A 17666-nucleotide genomic window follows, 5' to 3' on the forward strand; every position below is an offset into this window, starting at 1 on the left:
TCTGAAACGTGATCAAAGGAAGCAACGTGGAAATCTCTACGTCTTTAACATCTTAGTCAACACTTAGGTTTTAATTTCATAAATTATATAAAAATCCATATCTTTTGTGACGTGTATTTGCCATACTTAATTTATAAACGCGATTGCGATTATGTTCAAATATTGGTAACATGAGCTCTTGCCCGAAACACTTACTTACGTGCAGTCAACAGATTTGTTCGTTTTGATTGGTGGATAAATAACTGCACTTCGTGGCAGTCACAATGACATAAAAAGCGGGCCAGTTGTCGTTTGACATAATTATTTAGTGTACAAGTTTGGATGGGGATAAGAGTCTGGGTGAGTAACACATAAACTGACTTTTACTAATGAAGAATTCTACAATTCCAAGATAACACAAATATACATTGTACACGCAACTTAGCTAAAGACGGCTTATTGAGCCAATTCTCTACAAAATATTACGATATTTTATTCACTAATTTCGACAACAACGCACTCCACTATGCGCATTAAATTAGTGCCTTTTTATAGGTGAGTATAAGATCATATTTTAGTAACAAAATTCATAAAAGAAAAAGTAAAAGAAAATAATGCACGGAAGTTTAAATTTATTTATTTATTTGATTGGTGTTTAACACCGTACTCAAGAATATTTCACTTATACGACGGCGGTCAGCATTATGGTGTGAGGAAACCGGGCTGAGCCAAGCAGAAAGTCACAGCCATCCACGGGATGTTGGAAGACCTTCCCATATACTGCCGGAGAGGAAGCCAGCATGAGTTGAACTCACAGTGACCGCCTTGGTGAGAGCACGGAAGTGCTGGTAAATCTTATACTTGGCAATATCTGGCAATATACTTACGTCTGCATTACATTTAATCATTCCGTTCACTGAAATGAATAATTCGTTTGTCGATTTCTCTCTTTTTCCATACAGAGAAACGATGAAGCTGATGATATTCGTGTTTTTGGGATGTCTCTTATCCGTTGTGAATTGTGAGAACTACACGGTAACGGATGAAGTATGGTTTGATATTGAGATCAGAGATTTCGACGGTGCGGGCGATGATTATAGAGGGCGCTTTGTAATCGGCTTGTTTGGTGACACAGTCCCTATGACAGCATTGAACTTTGCCTCCATTGCCAATGGCTACGAGAGGCAAATAACTGGGGTAAGAGAGAATGTCCTAAAACAGTGAATTTTCATAGGTTAAATCAAGCTTATCACAGAATCTGAACGCACCGGAATGGCCTCATAAATCACTTATGAATAAAACCATATCAAAGTTGTAGCTGCATATGGCCTGGAGTAGTAAAACATTGTGTTGGAGGCCGCAAAATTAAAAGAACACGTGATGAATTCGACCAATCGATAGACCAACTCACACGTAGCCTTTTTAACACGTAACGTCTGGTGATTCAACTTGGGGTTCATTTTAGTACAGATGAAAACACAATCACAAATTCTGATAATGCTATGCCCCATATTTAATTTGCATTTGCAAGAAAACACAGAATCTTGTTAATTTTAAGGACAGTGTGCATAAAGTTTCCGATGATCACGCTACCGCTTCAAGTCATTAGGTTTTCCATGTATCTGTCCAAGTGCGGTAATATGTAAGAAGCCACTCACCAGTGCGGTCGTTGTGAGTTCATGTCATGCTGGCTTCTTCACCGGTCGTATGTGGGAAGGTCTGCCAGCAACCTACGAATGGTCTTGGGTTTTCCCAAAGCTCGGCTTCCTCGCACCATAAATCTAATTGCCCTCATATAAATGAAATATTCCTAAGTACATGGAGTATAACATCAGTAAAATGATATATAAAAAAGCTATACTAAAATCAATACTCATGGCACAAGTTTCATATCCAACGGTGGTTGGATTTGTTCTAATCCTTCGCGTTTTGTAAATGTTCTCAAAATCTACAGACGTGCCAAGACTTTCAAAGAACAGCTTTTGTTTTTCTGCAGAGGAAGAAGAAGAAGATCCAATACAAGGGAACACATTTCCATAGAATTGTTCCAGATTTTGTCATCCAAGGAGGAGACACTACCCACGGGGATGGACAAGGAGGTAGGTGGTAAATGATGAACGGGGTTGGGGAATGGTGCAGTGGGCATGGAGAGTTGAAGTAGTGCATCATGAGGAGATTGGTAGGGTACACGAGAAGATATAAGCTATGTTTTGTATTATCATTTGGATATTATTTGCAGCCAGGAAACACAGTTTGAGGTGCGGATTTCGACCTTGGACAGTGAATTTGTATTCCCGTGTTTTTATTGTTCGTGGGGCCTTGGTGACAACAAGCGATCGATGGCGACTTTTTGGCCTTTTGTGCAGTCTTTAAAGTCCGCTTGTCGCCCACTAGCGTGGCTTGTATATCTGTATGGCACACGTAGGAAAGATCATCAATACGCTGCCAAACATCAGTGGTTTATTCCCCATTCGCAAACGTTCTTCGCAAGAATAATATCAATATCAAACCACTTTACTACCATGTGTGAAAATACGATACATTTACTTCTTGCATTGTCTGACAGGTGAGGCTATATTCTGTCCTCAGTTTGTGGATGAAAACTTTCACCTGAGCCACAAGGCTGCAGGTTACGTGTCCATGGCTAACCACGGCCCTGACACCAACGGCTCGCAGTTTTTCATCATACTGAGTAAGGCAAGGTGGTTGGATAAAAAACACGTGGTGTTTGGGAAAGTCGTGAATGGCATGGTAAGTTGTATGTCACAATAAAAACTAGAACTCAATTGATCTCCGAGAACACAAATCTCAGCTACAGCCGAATATATCAATTCCACTATACCGTCAAAGGGACAGTACTCGGTATGGTATCTCAAAATGATGAAAAAAGGTTTAAAAAAATTCTGGATTCTGAGCCAATTCAATTTTCACCAAACTTGTGTACAAAGAGATAAAGCACTTGGCAGAAGGGAAGCATCGTTTAAGAGATTCTTTGACGGGATTCAGATTCTGATCTGTACCATAACTCAATGGATCGGTGTTGGTGTTAAAGGCCCAGCTGTGAACAATATTTTATCAAAATCCGTGAAATATAATTTTCACAAAGGTATGTGGCAATGGTGAAGAATCGTTTAAATGTCTGAAAAATGATACACAGGCACGAGATTCGCTCAGAATTTAACTTTTTGTTTTATCTGATTGGTGTTTTACGGTGTACTAAAAATATTTCATTATGGTTGGAGGAAACCGGACAGAAGGAAACCCTGGGGGCGGGGACCCAGGACCATCCGTAGGTTGCTGGGTTTAAGCAAGCAGCTGTATGGAGACTGACTGAAAGGTTTAACTGGAAACTTTTCAAATGCACCCATCAGGTTGCACGTGCACGTCAACACGCCTGATGCTTTCCACTATTTGGTGTATCCTGTAGATTAGCATTGCACAGTATGAACAACCTAACAGTATTCTTTATTTATTCCCATTTATACAATAGTATTTTCCAGAAATATAAAAACCGTCATGAATATCTGTTACTTTTTGAATAGTATACATCACACGACCTTCGATTATACACCACCCATTGGGAAATATGAAAAAAAAAACCAATGGGCATCATCTCTGTGATTATATTGAAAATAAGCTTGTTCATGCTCATTGATGTCGCCCATGGTATGAGCTTGACAGGTAAGGGTATGCAATGGACGCGAAGAGGTTGCAGTATTCTGGTATTGTCGCAATATTCTGTTGTTACTGAGGATTTTGTTTGTGGATAGTAACTCTGTCACATGTAAACAGGATAAATCAATATCAAGCAATAACAATTAATTTCGATGAATTATTTGATTTCCTTTGATCAATTTAAATACAGTCTGAAACAATGCTTTGAATACATTTCAGGACGTTATTCGAACCATAGGAACTGTTGAGACGGATGAGTTTTCGCAGCCAAAGAAACGGGTAAAGATCATAGACTGTGGCGCCGATGAGGTGAAGAAATACACACTGACCGAGGGGCAGACATTATCCGACCAGGATATAGAACGCTAAACTTCACAAGACGTTAGAAGTTCAAACCTTACGCAGACCGAATAAAACTTTAGCTGATTTCCACCATGATATGTAATAAAAAAAGTCCTGTGAAAATATAGCTTTTTATATAAGAAAAAGACTTGTGTTACATATCGGGCGAGAGTAAACATTTGCTAGATAAATAAAATTGCAATGATCATTGATGGACTTTCATATTGTTAGTAGCAAAGCGATGGCCTGCGAAGGAATGAAATGTAAGTAAAGAACAGCATTCAGTTGGCCGCTGCTATAAAAGAACGCCACAGATTGTGTACAAAGGATAATCCAACAAAATAATTTTAAACAGTAATTTTTCATGTCCATGTTTAATTCATTGCCCTCAATCTCCCGCAGAGTTGTCATTGTGTTGACTACGCGATTAATACTATAGTACATTAGCGGAGTAGCCTAACATATCTTTCTGTATAATAACATCTTGCAGCTACTTAAATAAAGTATTTGCATTGCGTTATGATGTTCATGTGGAAGTTTCGTTATTTCGTAAATAGCCACATGATGGAATGATGGTAGGTTTTGATGTAAGTGGTCTCACCATCATTTAGGTTAGAGTCGATTTTGATATTTATATGATTGGTTTTTTACATTTTGTTAAAGGTCTATAGTATGTCTTTCATACTGTGGCTGCAAAATGTATTGGCGGAGCAAACCCGCGTGCTTTTGTGTTATCCAGGTACCTGACATACTTGTTGACATTCACATCCAAATTATACCGGGATCTTAGATTCAAACACGTGTCTACATTTAATGAATGGGTAGTCCTATTTTCAGAATAACAAATTAAGTAAAACAACCAGGCCCGTAACATTGTTAACTATCTTTACCGATAGACTCTGCATATGATATGTACATATCTTGTACATTTGCTATAGATTCTTTATGTTGTATGACGATTTCATTATAGTTAAAGCTTGATATATCTGATACAATGCCTAAATTTATAATAAGGTAAAAGGAACAAAAATTTATATCTGAGGACATGAGGGTATCGGCTGAAAAGTGTATTATAGCTAATACTGGTATTAGGTCATATTATATATTTACGATTTTAACAAACTCCAGCAATCAATGCAATAGTGTAGAAATCAAATGGGACAGCAGCAGATTTAGTTCATATTTAATATACTTTTTATTCAAGTATTTTTGGAGTAAGTACAAACCTGAAGACTTGGCTTAAAGTTAAATCCGGTATTAAGTCCTAGGACAGTTTTGAACAACTGGTCCCTGGTTTTCAAAGCAAACATATCTTTTCAAAACCATGGACAGTGAATGCGATCACGTGAACTGCCTGAAAACAGACATCCGCATACCAATCGTCAATCAATATAAACGTTCCAGATCAGTAGTCGCTAGGCCAATTCCTAAAAAGAACCATGAGGCAAACTTGAACAAGCAAGTTTCGAGCTTGTAGCCACATTAAAGATAAATTATTTTATGCCTATAAAGAGATACAAACCACAACTCTTCATTGGTACATTTAGTTGCGTATCAATGTGATGACAAACAACATTTTGAGCAAAATGCGAGAAATTCTGGAAACCACGTCTGTACTGTCTTACAACCGAATTCTGCGAGAGAATAGCAGAATTTAAGAATCTTAAACTTTGAGAATTTTAAGAATATCCTTGTAACATTGGGTCTAGGTCTTACAACGGGTAATACTGGCTGATTAATGTGACAAATTCTCATGCTGGCTTCCTCTCCGGCCGTAAGTGGGAAGGTCTGTCAGCAACCTGCGAAGGATCGTCGGCTTCCCCCGAACTCTGCCTGGATTCCTCCCACCATAATGCTGTCCGCCGTTGTATAAGTGAAATATTCTTGAGTACGGCGTAAAATACCAATCAAATAAATAAAAAAATCAAATAATGTGACATATTAAATACTGGACGTTCCAGTGCTAGTCTACGGTGAGAAAGTGATAATGTTTGTCAGCTGTTATCGCCATGGCGTTCCAGTGAGGTTGCACTACAAATATCTCGCCTGCTATTCGAAAACGTGACGACGTGAAATCTCAGTCAGTGACTCAAAATCTTTTGAGATTTTCGTGATGTCTATAGATTAGTCACAACAAAGTAAAGTTTATATCTTCCACATAAATTCACCTGACCGCCGTCGTAAAGGTCGTAACGATAACTAAATAGACATACAGGTAATGTGTCTTATAAGTTATGGCTTCAGAAAAATATATCCACATACAGATGGCTGGTTATAAAATCGATGTGTTTTATTTCGCAAATCAGACATTCATCCATGCATACACACATACATACAACCAATCAAGTGTAAATAAGCGTAAGCGGAACAGAGAAATAAGTCATTCTTCATACAGAAGAGTACATGCTCATAATCTGGTCCTTACTTTAAGTATCAAATGCCGCAGTAAAGAAAATCACTACACACAAATAAACATACAAATTTATACACATGATTCACTTCTACTCCTTCTAATTTGAATACATACATATCTTTTTTTTGTAGCAACAACATCTGCAATGATCATGCAAATGAAGCTTAATCTACAGTATGGTCTATAAACTCTATCCATTTTCAACCAATTCTACCAATATAAATATGCCAATATAATTTTGGCATCATCAGAACATCCGTAAGATGGCATCAAAAGAGATATATTTCACCCCTCATACATTTGTAGTGAGTGACACGTGACTGTTTCGCTCAGTCAAAGCAAACTGTGTCTGTTGTAGGAGAGACAACAACGTCTCCTCCATACAACCCGTTGTTTTTATACTGTCTTTGTTCAAGTTTATTCTCTGTCAATATCCTCGTCGGACTTTGTTTCGTCCTCGGTCAGAGTGTACTTCTTAACGTCCTCACAGCCACAGTCAATGACCTTGACCCTGGTTTTTGGTTTTGCGAAGTTATCTGTCTTGACATCTCCAATGGCACGGACGGTATCCTGTAAACCCAAATTTCCAATTATCTCAAATTTTTATTTCCAGTTATCTCATAAAAACAGAAATCTGTCATTGTGTCTATGAATTTGTCCCAATCCTCGGTTTAAAAAGAGTCATGTATCGTTTTTATTTCCCTGCAAGTATTTAAAGATTTGTAGCTTAGAAAGTGTAACCAGCGTAATGCGGATTCAAACTGTGTTATTGGAGTATGCGAACAACATCCGGCTAAGTCCACCTTAATTCGTTACATTCTTTCCGCTGCATCCAGCAAGTACCTGGTTTGATCTGATCACTTCAAAGTAACATATTGCACGAGCTACTTTATTCAATTGTCCAACATTTAGAATAATCTGTTTTACATTTTTATTCGCTTAGATGTAGATACATACCATTCCCTTGACGACCTTGCCGAAGACGACGTGCTTGTTGTCCAACCATCTGGCCTTAGTCAGCATGATGAAGAACTGAGAGCCGTTTGAGTCTTGACCGTGATTTGCCATGGATACGTAACCAGCTGCTTTGTGGCTCAGGATGAAGTTCTCGTCAACGAATTTGGAGCCATAAATGCTCTTGCCTGTTAAAACAAAAACAGATTATTATTATCATTATTAAATAAAGACAGTTATGGATGACGAACAAATGTTATCGATGGCAACCCAAATCGTTTGCGAAATGTTTTGCTTACACTGTGTATACAGACATTCTTGGTATGGTTAAAAATAGAGCTTGTAAATAACGTTTGCTGTGTATTATCTTATACAACTCAAAATATTGCGCTGGACAAAGGGGAACAACTCATAGTTTTTTTAACGCAGGATTTACCTCCTGTGCCATCACCGACAGTGATATCTCCTCCCTGGATTACGAAATCTGGTACAACACGATGGAAGACTGAGTTCTTGTATGTCAGCTTTTCCTTCCTCTGCAAGTTAACGAAAAACAACAGATATCAATAAACGTGTTTCAATATCAAGGGTAATTAATTCACCATACACCAAGTTCCAGAATCATGAAGCTGACTCACGATTATCACAAAGGTCTTAATTAAATACATGTTTCTATATAACCAATACAATAATTTTTATTTTAATACAGAAAGTAACAGTAACATGACACAACAAATATAATAATTAGTACTTAATGACAAACGAATGATCAGGAATACGCACACTACTGTAGTTAAGAATATTTTATTTAGTTATTTGATAGGTGTTTTATGCCGTACTCAAGAATTAAGCATTACGGTGGGAGGAAACCGAGCAGAACCCGGGGCAAAGCTAAGAAGTTAACTGTCTTAACATAAGACAGCTTTGGAACTGATTTAGAAAAGCCAGTTTTGAATTGATCAACGTATATCTTCAGACATTCTAATGAAGACTGATTTTTCTAAAAAGAACGTCAATGAAGCGTATTACTCATAGTAGCAAGAAATAGGCACTTATTCTCAATAAAACTTCAGTTTTATGGGAAAAAATGGTTTCAACAACAAACAGTTCCCATTGTACATATGTGACAAGTACAAATAACCCTGCTGGAAATGGTTTGCAATGGAGCAAAACATAGAGAACAAAAACTAAAAACAAACCAAAAATAAAGCACACGAACCAATTTTAAATGTATTTAACTAATTTGTTTCTATGTAAGAACAATTTTTCTCACTATCTAAAGCCTACATGTAATGAGAATTAATTTCTGTGGTGCGCTTGATTAACAATGTCATTCTGTATATTAAGTTTATTGCATATATTTTCTCATAGCACGTATACACTTACAACTACATTCCCATTTACGTCGCACTTGTTATAAGGCATGTCTTCAGTATATGTTCTATAATCGTAAAGCCACCACTTTTTAATAGCTGGATATGCAGGATCGCCATGGGAACTAGCAATATAAATGCAATTTATCAAGGCAAAACTTTTGAAAGAAACTTGGTTCTGTTTTTTTGTGCATGGATTACATTCACTTGGCTGACATCGCTAGGTAGCTACTTATTGCATATGTGCTTGAAAATACCGCTTACCCCATTTTTGTCCTTGCGCTCGAATCCGTTTGTGATGGAGGCGAAGTTCATGACTGTCATTGGTGTAGTTTCTCCGAAAAGTCCGATCACAAATCTTCCCCTGTAGTCCTCTCCGGGTCCGTCATAATCCCGGATTTCAATATCAAACCAGGCTTCTTTTGTGACGGTGTAGTTATCACAGTATCCCATGGAAATAACGGAGGCCAAGGCCAACAACAGTAACGCCGCCATGATGGTGTCTACAACACAAATAAAAGATAAATTTTGAGCGAATTCAGTTCTGTTCCAAACTTATTCTAATATGAGGTTTTTTCCATAATAAGTAAAAATACAACGAAATAACTTAACATAAAAGTTTGCAACCATTTATAATTTACGTCTTCAAAAGCAAGTTAACATTTTGTGTCATGATGACTGGATGACGTGTTCTTTTATAACAGTATCTCCCAGTTGACTATCAGTCACTACCAAAACAGTACTAGCCATTGTACAACTTACCTCCAATATAGTCCTTTTTGAGTTGAAGAAGTCAAACTGTTGGTACAAAGCCCGAACTGACTGTGGTATGCTAACCATATATTTTCATAAGCCTTATATTGACCAGTTCACATCCTTCCACGCCACCAGGCTGTATTGGGTCAGCCAATGAGAGAGCGGCAATATCGCTACGTCTCACGCACCCATACGTTGCCAATGCCACGAGTTTAGCCTCACATAGTCTCTACGTGATACCTGGCCACGTTTTTTGTTGACGGATCGTAAATTAGGCATAACCCGTGGACTTATTATCAGTTAAACGGTGTAATGACGTTCCGGGGTGCACCATCTGTGACAGGACAACACTGCACTTCTCTTGTAACACATCTCTTGTAAAATGACGTGTAAAACTATAATGACAAGATATTAAAGCTCGTGGCTTGTTAAATGTTAATCAAGAAATCCCAATAAAAAAAGAAAAAATAAAAACTAAAAAATTAGCATTGAAAAATTAAACATTGAAACATTTTCTGTTACCATATTTTTGTTTACCTTGAAAAATCAATTGGTATTAAATGTTCTTTGATAACCTTAAATAAAGCTGTCTCGATACATATATACATACAGCTGTAATGCACTTATAGTTTCTGACCTAAATATAGAAAATGATTAAAAATATGTTTAAAAACCTGAAAAGTTTTTCTGTTCTTTACATTAAAAACAAAATAATATATATTATCTGTTGGCCATGTTTATAAATGCCTTTAATTTTTCTGAAGTATGCATTATTTCAAGATGACTAAGTGCCTTTAGTGCTCATCTATATACCATTAAACACACCTATAAGGTTAAACTGATTTTAAAATAGTCTTTATTTTATATAAACATTTCCATACCATTTATTGAATTTTACAACCGGTGCAGAACAAGATGGTCAAGTTTGGACTTATTTCAGAAACAATGACTATTCCAAATACATGAAATCCTTTCTTGGAACAGATAAATCTTGTTTTGTCACAAAGGTAGCAATGATAAAAGAACAAATTCTATGTAAACCGTTCATGCCCGGGGCCAAAAACGTCCCTTTTGACAAGATATCGGTTTGTAGAATGATCTCCGCGTACAGTAACCGTAACCATTTCCGGGAATACGTTGTACATTTGCAACTTGTAGCCAACTAGGATTGCTGATATTTTTTTTTTCTCAAATTTTATTTCTTTTAAATTCTTTTTACATTTAAAAAACAGATGAGTTTAGAAGCACTATGCACTTGTAAGAAATACACTCGTAATACAAGTATACATAAGTTTACATAAACATTTATCTTTATATTGTTGGCAAAAATATTCAGTGGATATGCGTCCAATATAATAAAAACTGTTTACTACCGAAACTTAATGACTTATTGCAATTTTATTATAAAATAATTATAATATTTATAAAACAAAAGAAAAAATTAAAAAAATAGAATCTTGTATAGTACTACTGCCAATTAATGGAAAAATTATGAACAGGAAGTAAAATAAAAGAACATTGTTAGATACCGAAATATTTGTTGTCAATGCTATTGTTCATCGTAGCGTCATGAACGCCCTACGTCTGAATGCAACACGTTTCAGTATTACACAATAGATCCCTTATAAACTGTGGTGTGTCTTTGTTATGATCGTCCTGAGTGGATGAGGCATTGATCCTGGGCTCTAATCTGTCTCCTCGCTGATCTACGTTAAACACTGACTTGTGGTGACAGGTCACAGCTGCCTCTACCTGAAAGGTCTGGCCAACAGAGATGTAAAATCTGGATATTATACTGTTAAAACGTATGTTTTATCAAACACGCCTCATCGACCCGGAATAAGATATACGAGGAGATGAATAGCCAATAATAAGAAAGTTACAAAAAGATATAATCTAGAGATTACAACCTTGATTTGAGACTTGTAATAATTTCATCGTTGGGGACTTTGATTTTAAAATAAACGTATATTATCCATTAAGATTAAGATAAATTTGCTGTTTTCTAAACCATCATAAAAAGATGTTTTTATTTAATAATTACTCTGGGGTTTTGTTGTGGTATATATATACACATATCACCCGGTATGAATACGGAATGTGAAAGAATTCATGGCTTTAGACAGTTCCCAAATCCTACCATAAAATTCGGCACATTTTCTGATTTTTATTCAGAGCAATCCTGGAGATTGATGTGATCGTTTGCAAAGTAGCAGATTTCGTTCTGGTATAAACAGTATTCATTCGTAGCATCTACATTCACATTGTCTTTTCATATATCATATTCTTGTTGCATGCTTGAATAAAATAATATAATGGGTCGCTGTGAGCTCATGCTGGCTTTCTCTCCGGCCGCAAGTGGGAAGATCTCACAGCAACCTGCGGATGGTCGTGCTCTGCCCAGTTTCCCCTCACCATAATGCTGGCCGGCGTCGTATAAGTGAAATATTCTTGAGTATGGCGTAAAACACCAATAAAATAAATAAATAAATAAATAAATAAATAAATAAATAACGGGTTACTTAACTCTGGCACTTAACATCAGTATTAACAATTTTTCACGAACAAACTATCCACAACCATTATGATAAGGCTCATTTGTAGACCTTACTGAAACCAAGCATTATCCCTTAGCACCAGAAATTGCAAATGTTCAAAATTTGGATAACCGTCTAACTGTCGAACTAAAACCACTTTCTAAGTGACACCCACTGATCTGATTTGTTCAGCTTTATGGGAACTGCGTTATCATGAGAGGTTTAATGCATCCTCAGTAAAGTCTATTGGTGAGCTATCCGCTATTCTTACGTGAGGCATGTATTAAAGCCAGATTGCGCAGACACGTATTTTGTTAGTGATTAGATGCCTGATCCTGAGGTCTGAGGTTCGAACCCTAAAGTGGTCACCCAATTTTCGACACAACAATCTGTGCAACAGCAGGATAATTGAATCGGTGATACCAGTATTGTGACGATATCATCTAAAGTAATAATTTGCATCAATAATATTACTGTATGAAAGGAAGTCAGTCAAGACATTTACATTTAACTGTGTAGTGAAACTAAATAAATTAGATATCTGATACTATTCAGACACTATTTATGAGTGTTTTCGCCAGATATATGGAGCTTTTGAACCGTTGGTATACCTAAAATTGTAAAGCTCAATTTATTACTATTTTCTGCTATGAGGCAATTATTATGCAAATATATACCAGGGACCCAAATAGACCCTAGACATGTTAGTTACATGACATGGTAGTTACAGTCAACAGTCTTCCATTACTTTGTGGTAGAAAACCCGGGCGTTCCGGTTTCCTCCATCCTTAAATTGACCACCATTCCATCCGAAATGACCATAAATGTCGCCCATGAAAGGTGTTTTGAGGCTTGCTTGGACATTAGATGATATTCTAGTGGAAAATTGAAAGTTTCAACACCGAAATTAATATTTTGTGACCTTTACTTGTCTCTAAAAATGCATTTTTGTGTACGAAATTTTAGGTCATTTAGTGTATTTAAAAAACTTTATGTTTATGGGATGGGGCTTTAAGGTCTGGGTATTGGGTATTATTCAAGTTGATATTAATTCACCTTATTTATTATGAAACCAGCATACACTAGTTGAAGAGCTAAATGTAACACCTTGTAAGATAAAAATTAAATATCTAATACGTAACAGCAGAAAGAATAAAGGTTTGACAAAGAGCGCAGGAGTGGTATTGTACGTAATACAGGTAGGTGTCTGACAAAAGCCTATGTTCCGTGGTGAGCATATCTAGGTGTGGATTCCAAAAACAACACCTGGTGTCAAACTGCGCACAGCGGTGAACATTTTCTTCAAAGTTGATTTTGAACAATTCGCCTAAGAACTGATCATGAAATGTGTATTTCGTATTTATTTATTTATTTATTTACATGTTTATTTATTTATTTTGATTGGTGGTCTACGTCGTACTCTACATTCCACTTATACCACAGCGGCCAGCATTCTGGTAGGAGGAAACAGGATGTATCCTATATTTTTATATTTTATGCCTGCAAAAACCAGGATTCTCCTTGTTGACTAAACATCTCACGGTTCGTGCACTGTTTTCATGTTGTTGTTCGTTAAATCTGACGACAACTTTGCACTTTGAGTCATTCTACAGCAGTGACGTCTAATAAATTTAACATCATTGCATTTAAGAATCGAAATACTCAGGACATCGTTCTTTGTTGGCTAACAGTGAAGAGTGAAATTAGAGCTCTCGATGGTATATACTCTAATTCTTCTAAATTTTGAAACATCTGGTCTATTCTTTTTGGTCAGTACACGTTTATTTATTTATTTATTTATTTATTTATTCGGCCGTGATAAAAACGTATCAACCAACCGAACAATTAATCAACCTGTAAGTTCTGTAGCATATAAATATTTATCATTCCATATTCCAACCAAACATCCATAAGCAAAATAAAATAATTAAACATAAAACAGTTAAGTGACATATATACTTCAAATGCTCTGGCCGACGCCAATAAATAACACTTTGGAACGATTTATTCCTTAAAAAACTGTTATACATTTCTCGGCCGATAAAATTTATTTTTTGGAGAAAACATTTTAATTTTGAAAGGGACTACAACTTTTTTAAGAAGTTTAATAACAGGCCAAGAGTCTAAAAAAAGTAATAACACGCAAATGCAACCGAAGAGCTAAGCAACAGTATGTTACAGACCACATACGTGGTATTGTACGTAATACGGATATATGTGAAGCAATAGGAAAATGTCCTGCTGCGGAATGTGCATATAGTCCCATATGTGTGATAGGTAAATGTGTTGATTCCAAACAACAGCTGCACGGGACAAAACGAAACTGCAGCGAAGCTCCTAACACGCGTCACTTTTGAGGGACCACGTGGTTCCAACTTCGTGGCCACAGTTTCTCTTGTATTTAAAGAGCCAAAAGAGGCAATTATGAGCATTCCAAAAGAACAACGGATATCGGATTACATCTTACGAGCAGGCCTTCATTTGTATTTAAGCTTATTTCGAAAGGTAAATACATAAAGTGTTTGTTTGTTTAAAACGGGTAGTTTGTTTCTTATATTGTTATACAGTTATCTTTGTAATTTGTAACAAAGAAGAAAAAGATAAATAAGGTTGTTAGCTAAAATATTTTGAATGTATGCAATAAATGTTGCATATTTCAGAGGTTCTCACTTTTTCACAGGCGAAATTACCCTAGTTTTCTTTTCTTATACGAATCTGGATTCTTTCGTTCTTTCAGTTGTAAACATGGCGGATTTCCTGTTGTTGGTATTGATATTATAACACTGAATGAATATGAATATTATAAATTACTCAAAATATTAAATGAAAGTATTCGAGACAATGAAAGTATTGAACGAGCTTATGTTAATTGTTTTGTAGACACCATCATGGCGGCGTTACTGTTGTTGGCCTTGGCCTCCGTCATTTCCATGGGATACTGTGATAACTACACCGTCACAAAAGAAGCCTGGTTTGACATTGAAATCCGGGATTATGACGGACCCGGAGAGGACTACAGGGGAAGATTTGTGATCGGACTTTTCGGAGAAACCACACCAATGACAGTCATGAACTTCGCCTCCATTACAAACGGATTTGAGAGAACAACAAAAGAAGGGGTAAGCTGAATGAAGTTGTTGTCTTTGTACACAAGCAGTAAAATATCATGTTGAGATTTTACACATTTACTCTCCCTTTCGGTAAGCCAAATTAATCAATTAAATGAAGGTAAACTAAATCTAGTAAATATGAAATATGATTAAGCCATATATTTCTTTGGCAAATTCCGTACTTGCCACTTAGTTTTCCTATTATTAAGCCATATATTTCTAGCCACATTCCAGTTTCGCCTCTAAGGAGTTCTTCATATTAAGCCATATAATTCTGGGCAGATTTTATACAAATTGCCATTTAAGTTTTCCTAATAAAATTTCTAGGCAAATTCCATACATGACAGTTGGCACTTCCTATTATTAAACCGTATAATTCTAGCCGATTGAAGACTTGCTACCTAGTATTTTCCTAGTATTAGTATACTGTCATTTGGGACGGGACAAGTTGTTGGTTACTACATGGGTAGCTTTTGTTAGAGACGTTCTGAGTTGGAATATTGGAGATTTAGCTACAAAGCCTTCAGGGAAAGGGTTCAAAACTAGATGTAGTCAGCCAATTTCCAAGGAATAGTTTGTGTACTGTACTCAGATAAAGCAACTCTGAATAATTATAACACTTCCCCTATGATATACAGGGTGTCCCAGAAGTCGCGTACCATCCAGAGCGGTGTGTTGCCCCATCTCTTCCAAACATAAAAACCATTTCAGGTGTTTCTTGTACAGTTAGTTTATTAGCCATAATTAACTCTGAAAGAGGGGAAAAATATAAAATCAGTATTAAATCTGAAACACAGAAAAAAAAATGAAAATAAGGATGGTGTGCGACTTCTCGGACACCCTGCACAATGATCTACGCAAATCTGTAACGGTATATAAGCAATATGTCGTGTTCTCTTTTCGCAGTATAAACAAAAACTGACATACAAGAGCTCTAACTTCCATCGCGTTGTGCCAGACTTTGTGATCCAGGGCGGAGATATCACATCTGGTGATGGTTCAGGAGGTAAGACATAATTTTATTTGCTTACTTCTTTGGTGTTTTACACACATATCGTGTTTAGTATAGTTCCAGTATGATGGGTGGAGAAATCATTCAGGTAGAGTCTTGCTGAAACTATCACATCTCGCCTAGGATCTGTCAAGGAATCTTCGTGGCCTGGTTGTTAGCATGCTGGCGCAGCACAATAACCCAGGAGCCCTCACCTTGACTTTCTCTCCAGTCGTACTTGGGAAGGTCTGGTAGTAACCTTTGAATGGTGGTGGATTTCCCTAGGGCTATGGCCAGTGTTTTCTCACAATAATGCTGCCCGCTCTCGTATAATTGAAATATTCTTGAGTACGGCGTAAACACGAATCATATATATAACTAAATAAACAGAATCTGTCAGATCTTCCCACAAAAACCTATCTTTCATAACTGTAAACAGATACTGTGTCTATTGTCCATAAACCCGGAGCTAAAGAAAATATCCTGTAAAATTACAGGGATGTATATACCTCTGTTGACATTTTTAAAACTCAAAGTGGTAAGTATGGCTAATATATGCTCTCTTTATTTTTTAATAGGTCAAAGCATCTATGGCTCCAAATTTGTTGACGAGAACTTCATCCTGAGTCATAAAGCCGCTGGTTACGTATCCATGGCAAATCACGGGCAAGATACAAACGGTTCTCAGTTCTTCATCATGTTGACCAAGGCTAGATGGTTGGACAACAAGCACGTCGTCTTCGGCAAGGTCGTCAAGGGAATGGTAAGTAGACTTAGGATGTTCGTTTTAAAAATGGTAATTCACGATTGGACGTGAATTGTGCTGTGTGAATTTCACCTGAGGATTTGAGTTCTGTTTATGTTAGTCGACTAATTTAAAGTCAATTTTTTTAATGAGAATCAATATCCAAACCTCACAGTCCTTATCAATATATATATATATAATGAATGCAAGTATTTATAAATAAAATAGCTGATACCCTTGCAGTCCAGGTCTTGTTTCCAACTATTAAAATATTTATTTAAATATTTAAACATTTATTTAAGTATAAACCTCTATTTTGCTAATGTGGCACACATTTCTGTACTCTTATTGCTATGAACTTCTTTTATTACAGGACACAATCCGTGCTATAGGAGACGTAAAAACCGATAATTTTGCCACACCCAAGAATAGGGTCAAGGTCATTGACTGTGGATGTGAAGACGTCAAGAAGTACACGCTGACCGAGGCCGAGACACTCTCTGAGGAGGACGTCGACAGGGATTAAACCACATACTATTACATCACAATTATGTCATCACATATCAAAATCAATTTTCTGATGGAATGTTTTACACTACTGTGACATTTCCTTTGAATAAATATTACGAAATTTTGAAATAGTGTTCGTACGTGTTCTGATTTGTTGTAGTGAAGGTTATTACTTTATTGCTGTCGCCTACACTTTGGTAGTTGAGGACCCCCCGCGAACATGGATATTTACATTTATCAGGTTATGAGTCAGAGGTGTGACTCACCTGAGGCTTTAAGTC

At 36.6% G+C, this 17666-nt stretch overlaps 3 protein-coding genes across 3 annotated transcripts; 2 read left to right on the plus strand and 1 right to left on the minus strand.

Annotated features, from left to right (window-relative positions):
* Positions 1-948: 948 nt before the first annotated feature.
* LOC135473477 (uncharacterized) lies at positions 949-4023 on the plus strand. The gene is made up of 4 exons (XM_064753327.1): positions 949-1163; positions 1978-2078; positions 2546-2730; positions 3874-4023. Exons 1-4 carry the CDS (start codon positions 949-951, stop codon positions 4021-4023), a joined length of 651 nt encoding a protein of 216 aa, XP_064609397.1.
* A 2274-nt stretch (positions 4024-6297) lies between these two features.
* Positions 6298-9577, minus strand: LOC135472161 (uncharacterized). Its single transcript, XM_064751528.1, has 5 exons — positions 9499-9577; positions 9001-9239; positions 7800-7899; positions 7367-7551; positions 6298-6979 (listed from the first exon to the last, which is right to left on the minus strand). The coding sequence occupies exons 2-5, from the start codon at positions 9229-9231 to the stop codon at positions 6827-6829; spliced, it is 669 nt and encodes a 222-aa protein (XP_064607598.1). The 5' UTR covers positions 9232-9239; positions 9499-9577; the 3' UTR covers positions 6298-6826.
* A 5332-nt stretch (positions 9578-14909) lies between these two features.
* LOC135473478 (uncharacterized) lies at positions 14910-17401 on the plus strand. The gene is made up of 4 exons (XM_064753328.1): positions 14910-15148; positions 16046-16145; positions 16709-16893; positions 17249-17401. Exons 1-4 carry the CDS (start codon positions 14918-14920, stop codon positions 17399-17401), a joined length of 669 nt encoding a protein of 222 aa, XP_064609398.1. The 5' UTR covers positions 14910-14917.
* Positions 17402-17666: the final 265 nt, after the last annotated feature.

This window comes from Liolophura sinensis, chromosome 8 (genome assembly GCF_032854445.1).
Source record: "Liolophura sinensis isolate JHLJ2023 chromosome 8, CUHK_Ljap_v2, whole genome shotgun sequence".
NCBI lineage: Eukaryota > Metazoa > Mollusca > Polyplacophora > Chitonida > Chitonidae > Liolophura > Liolophura sinensis.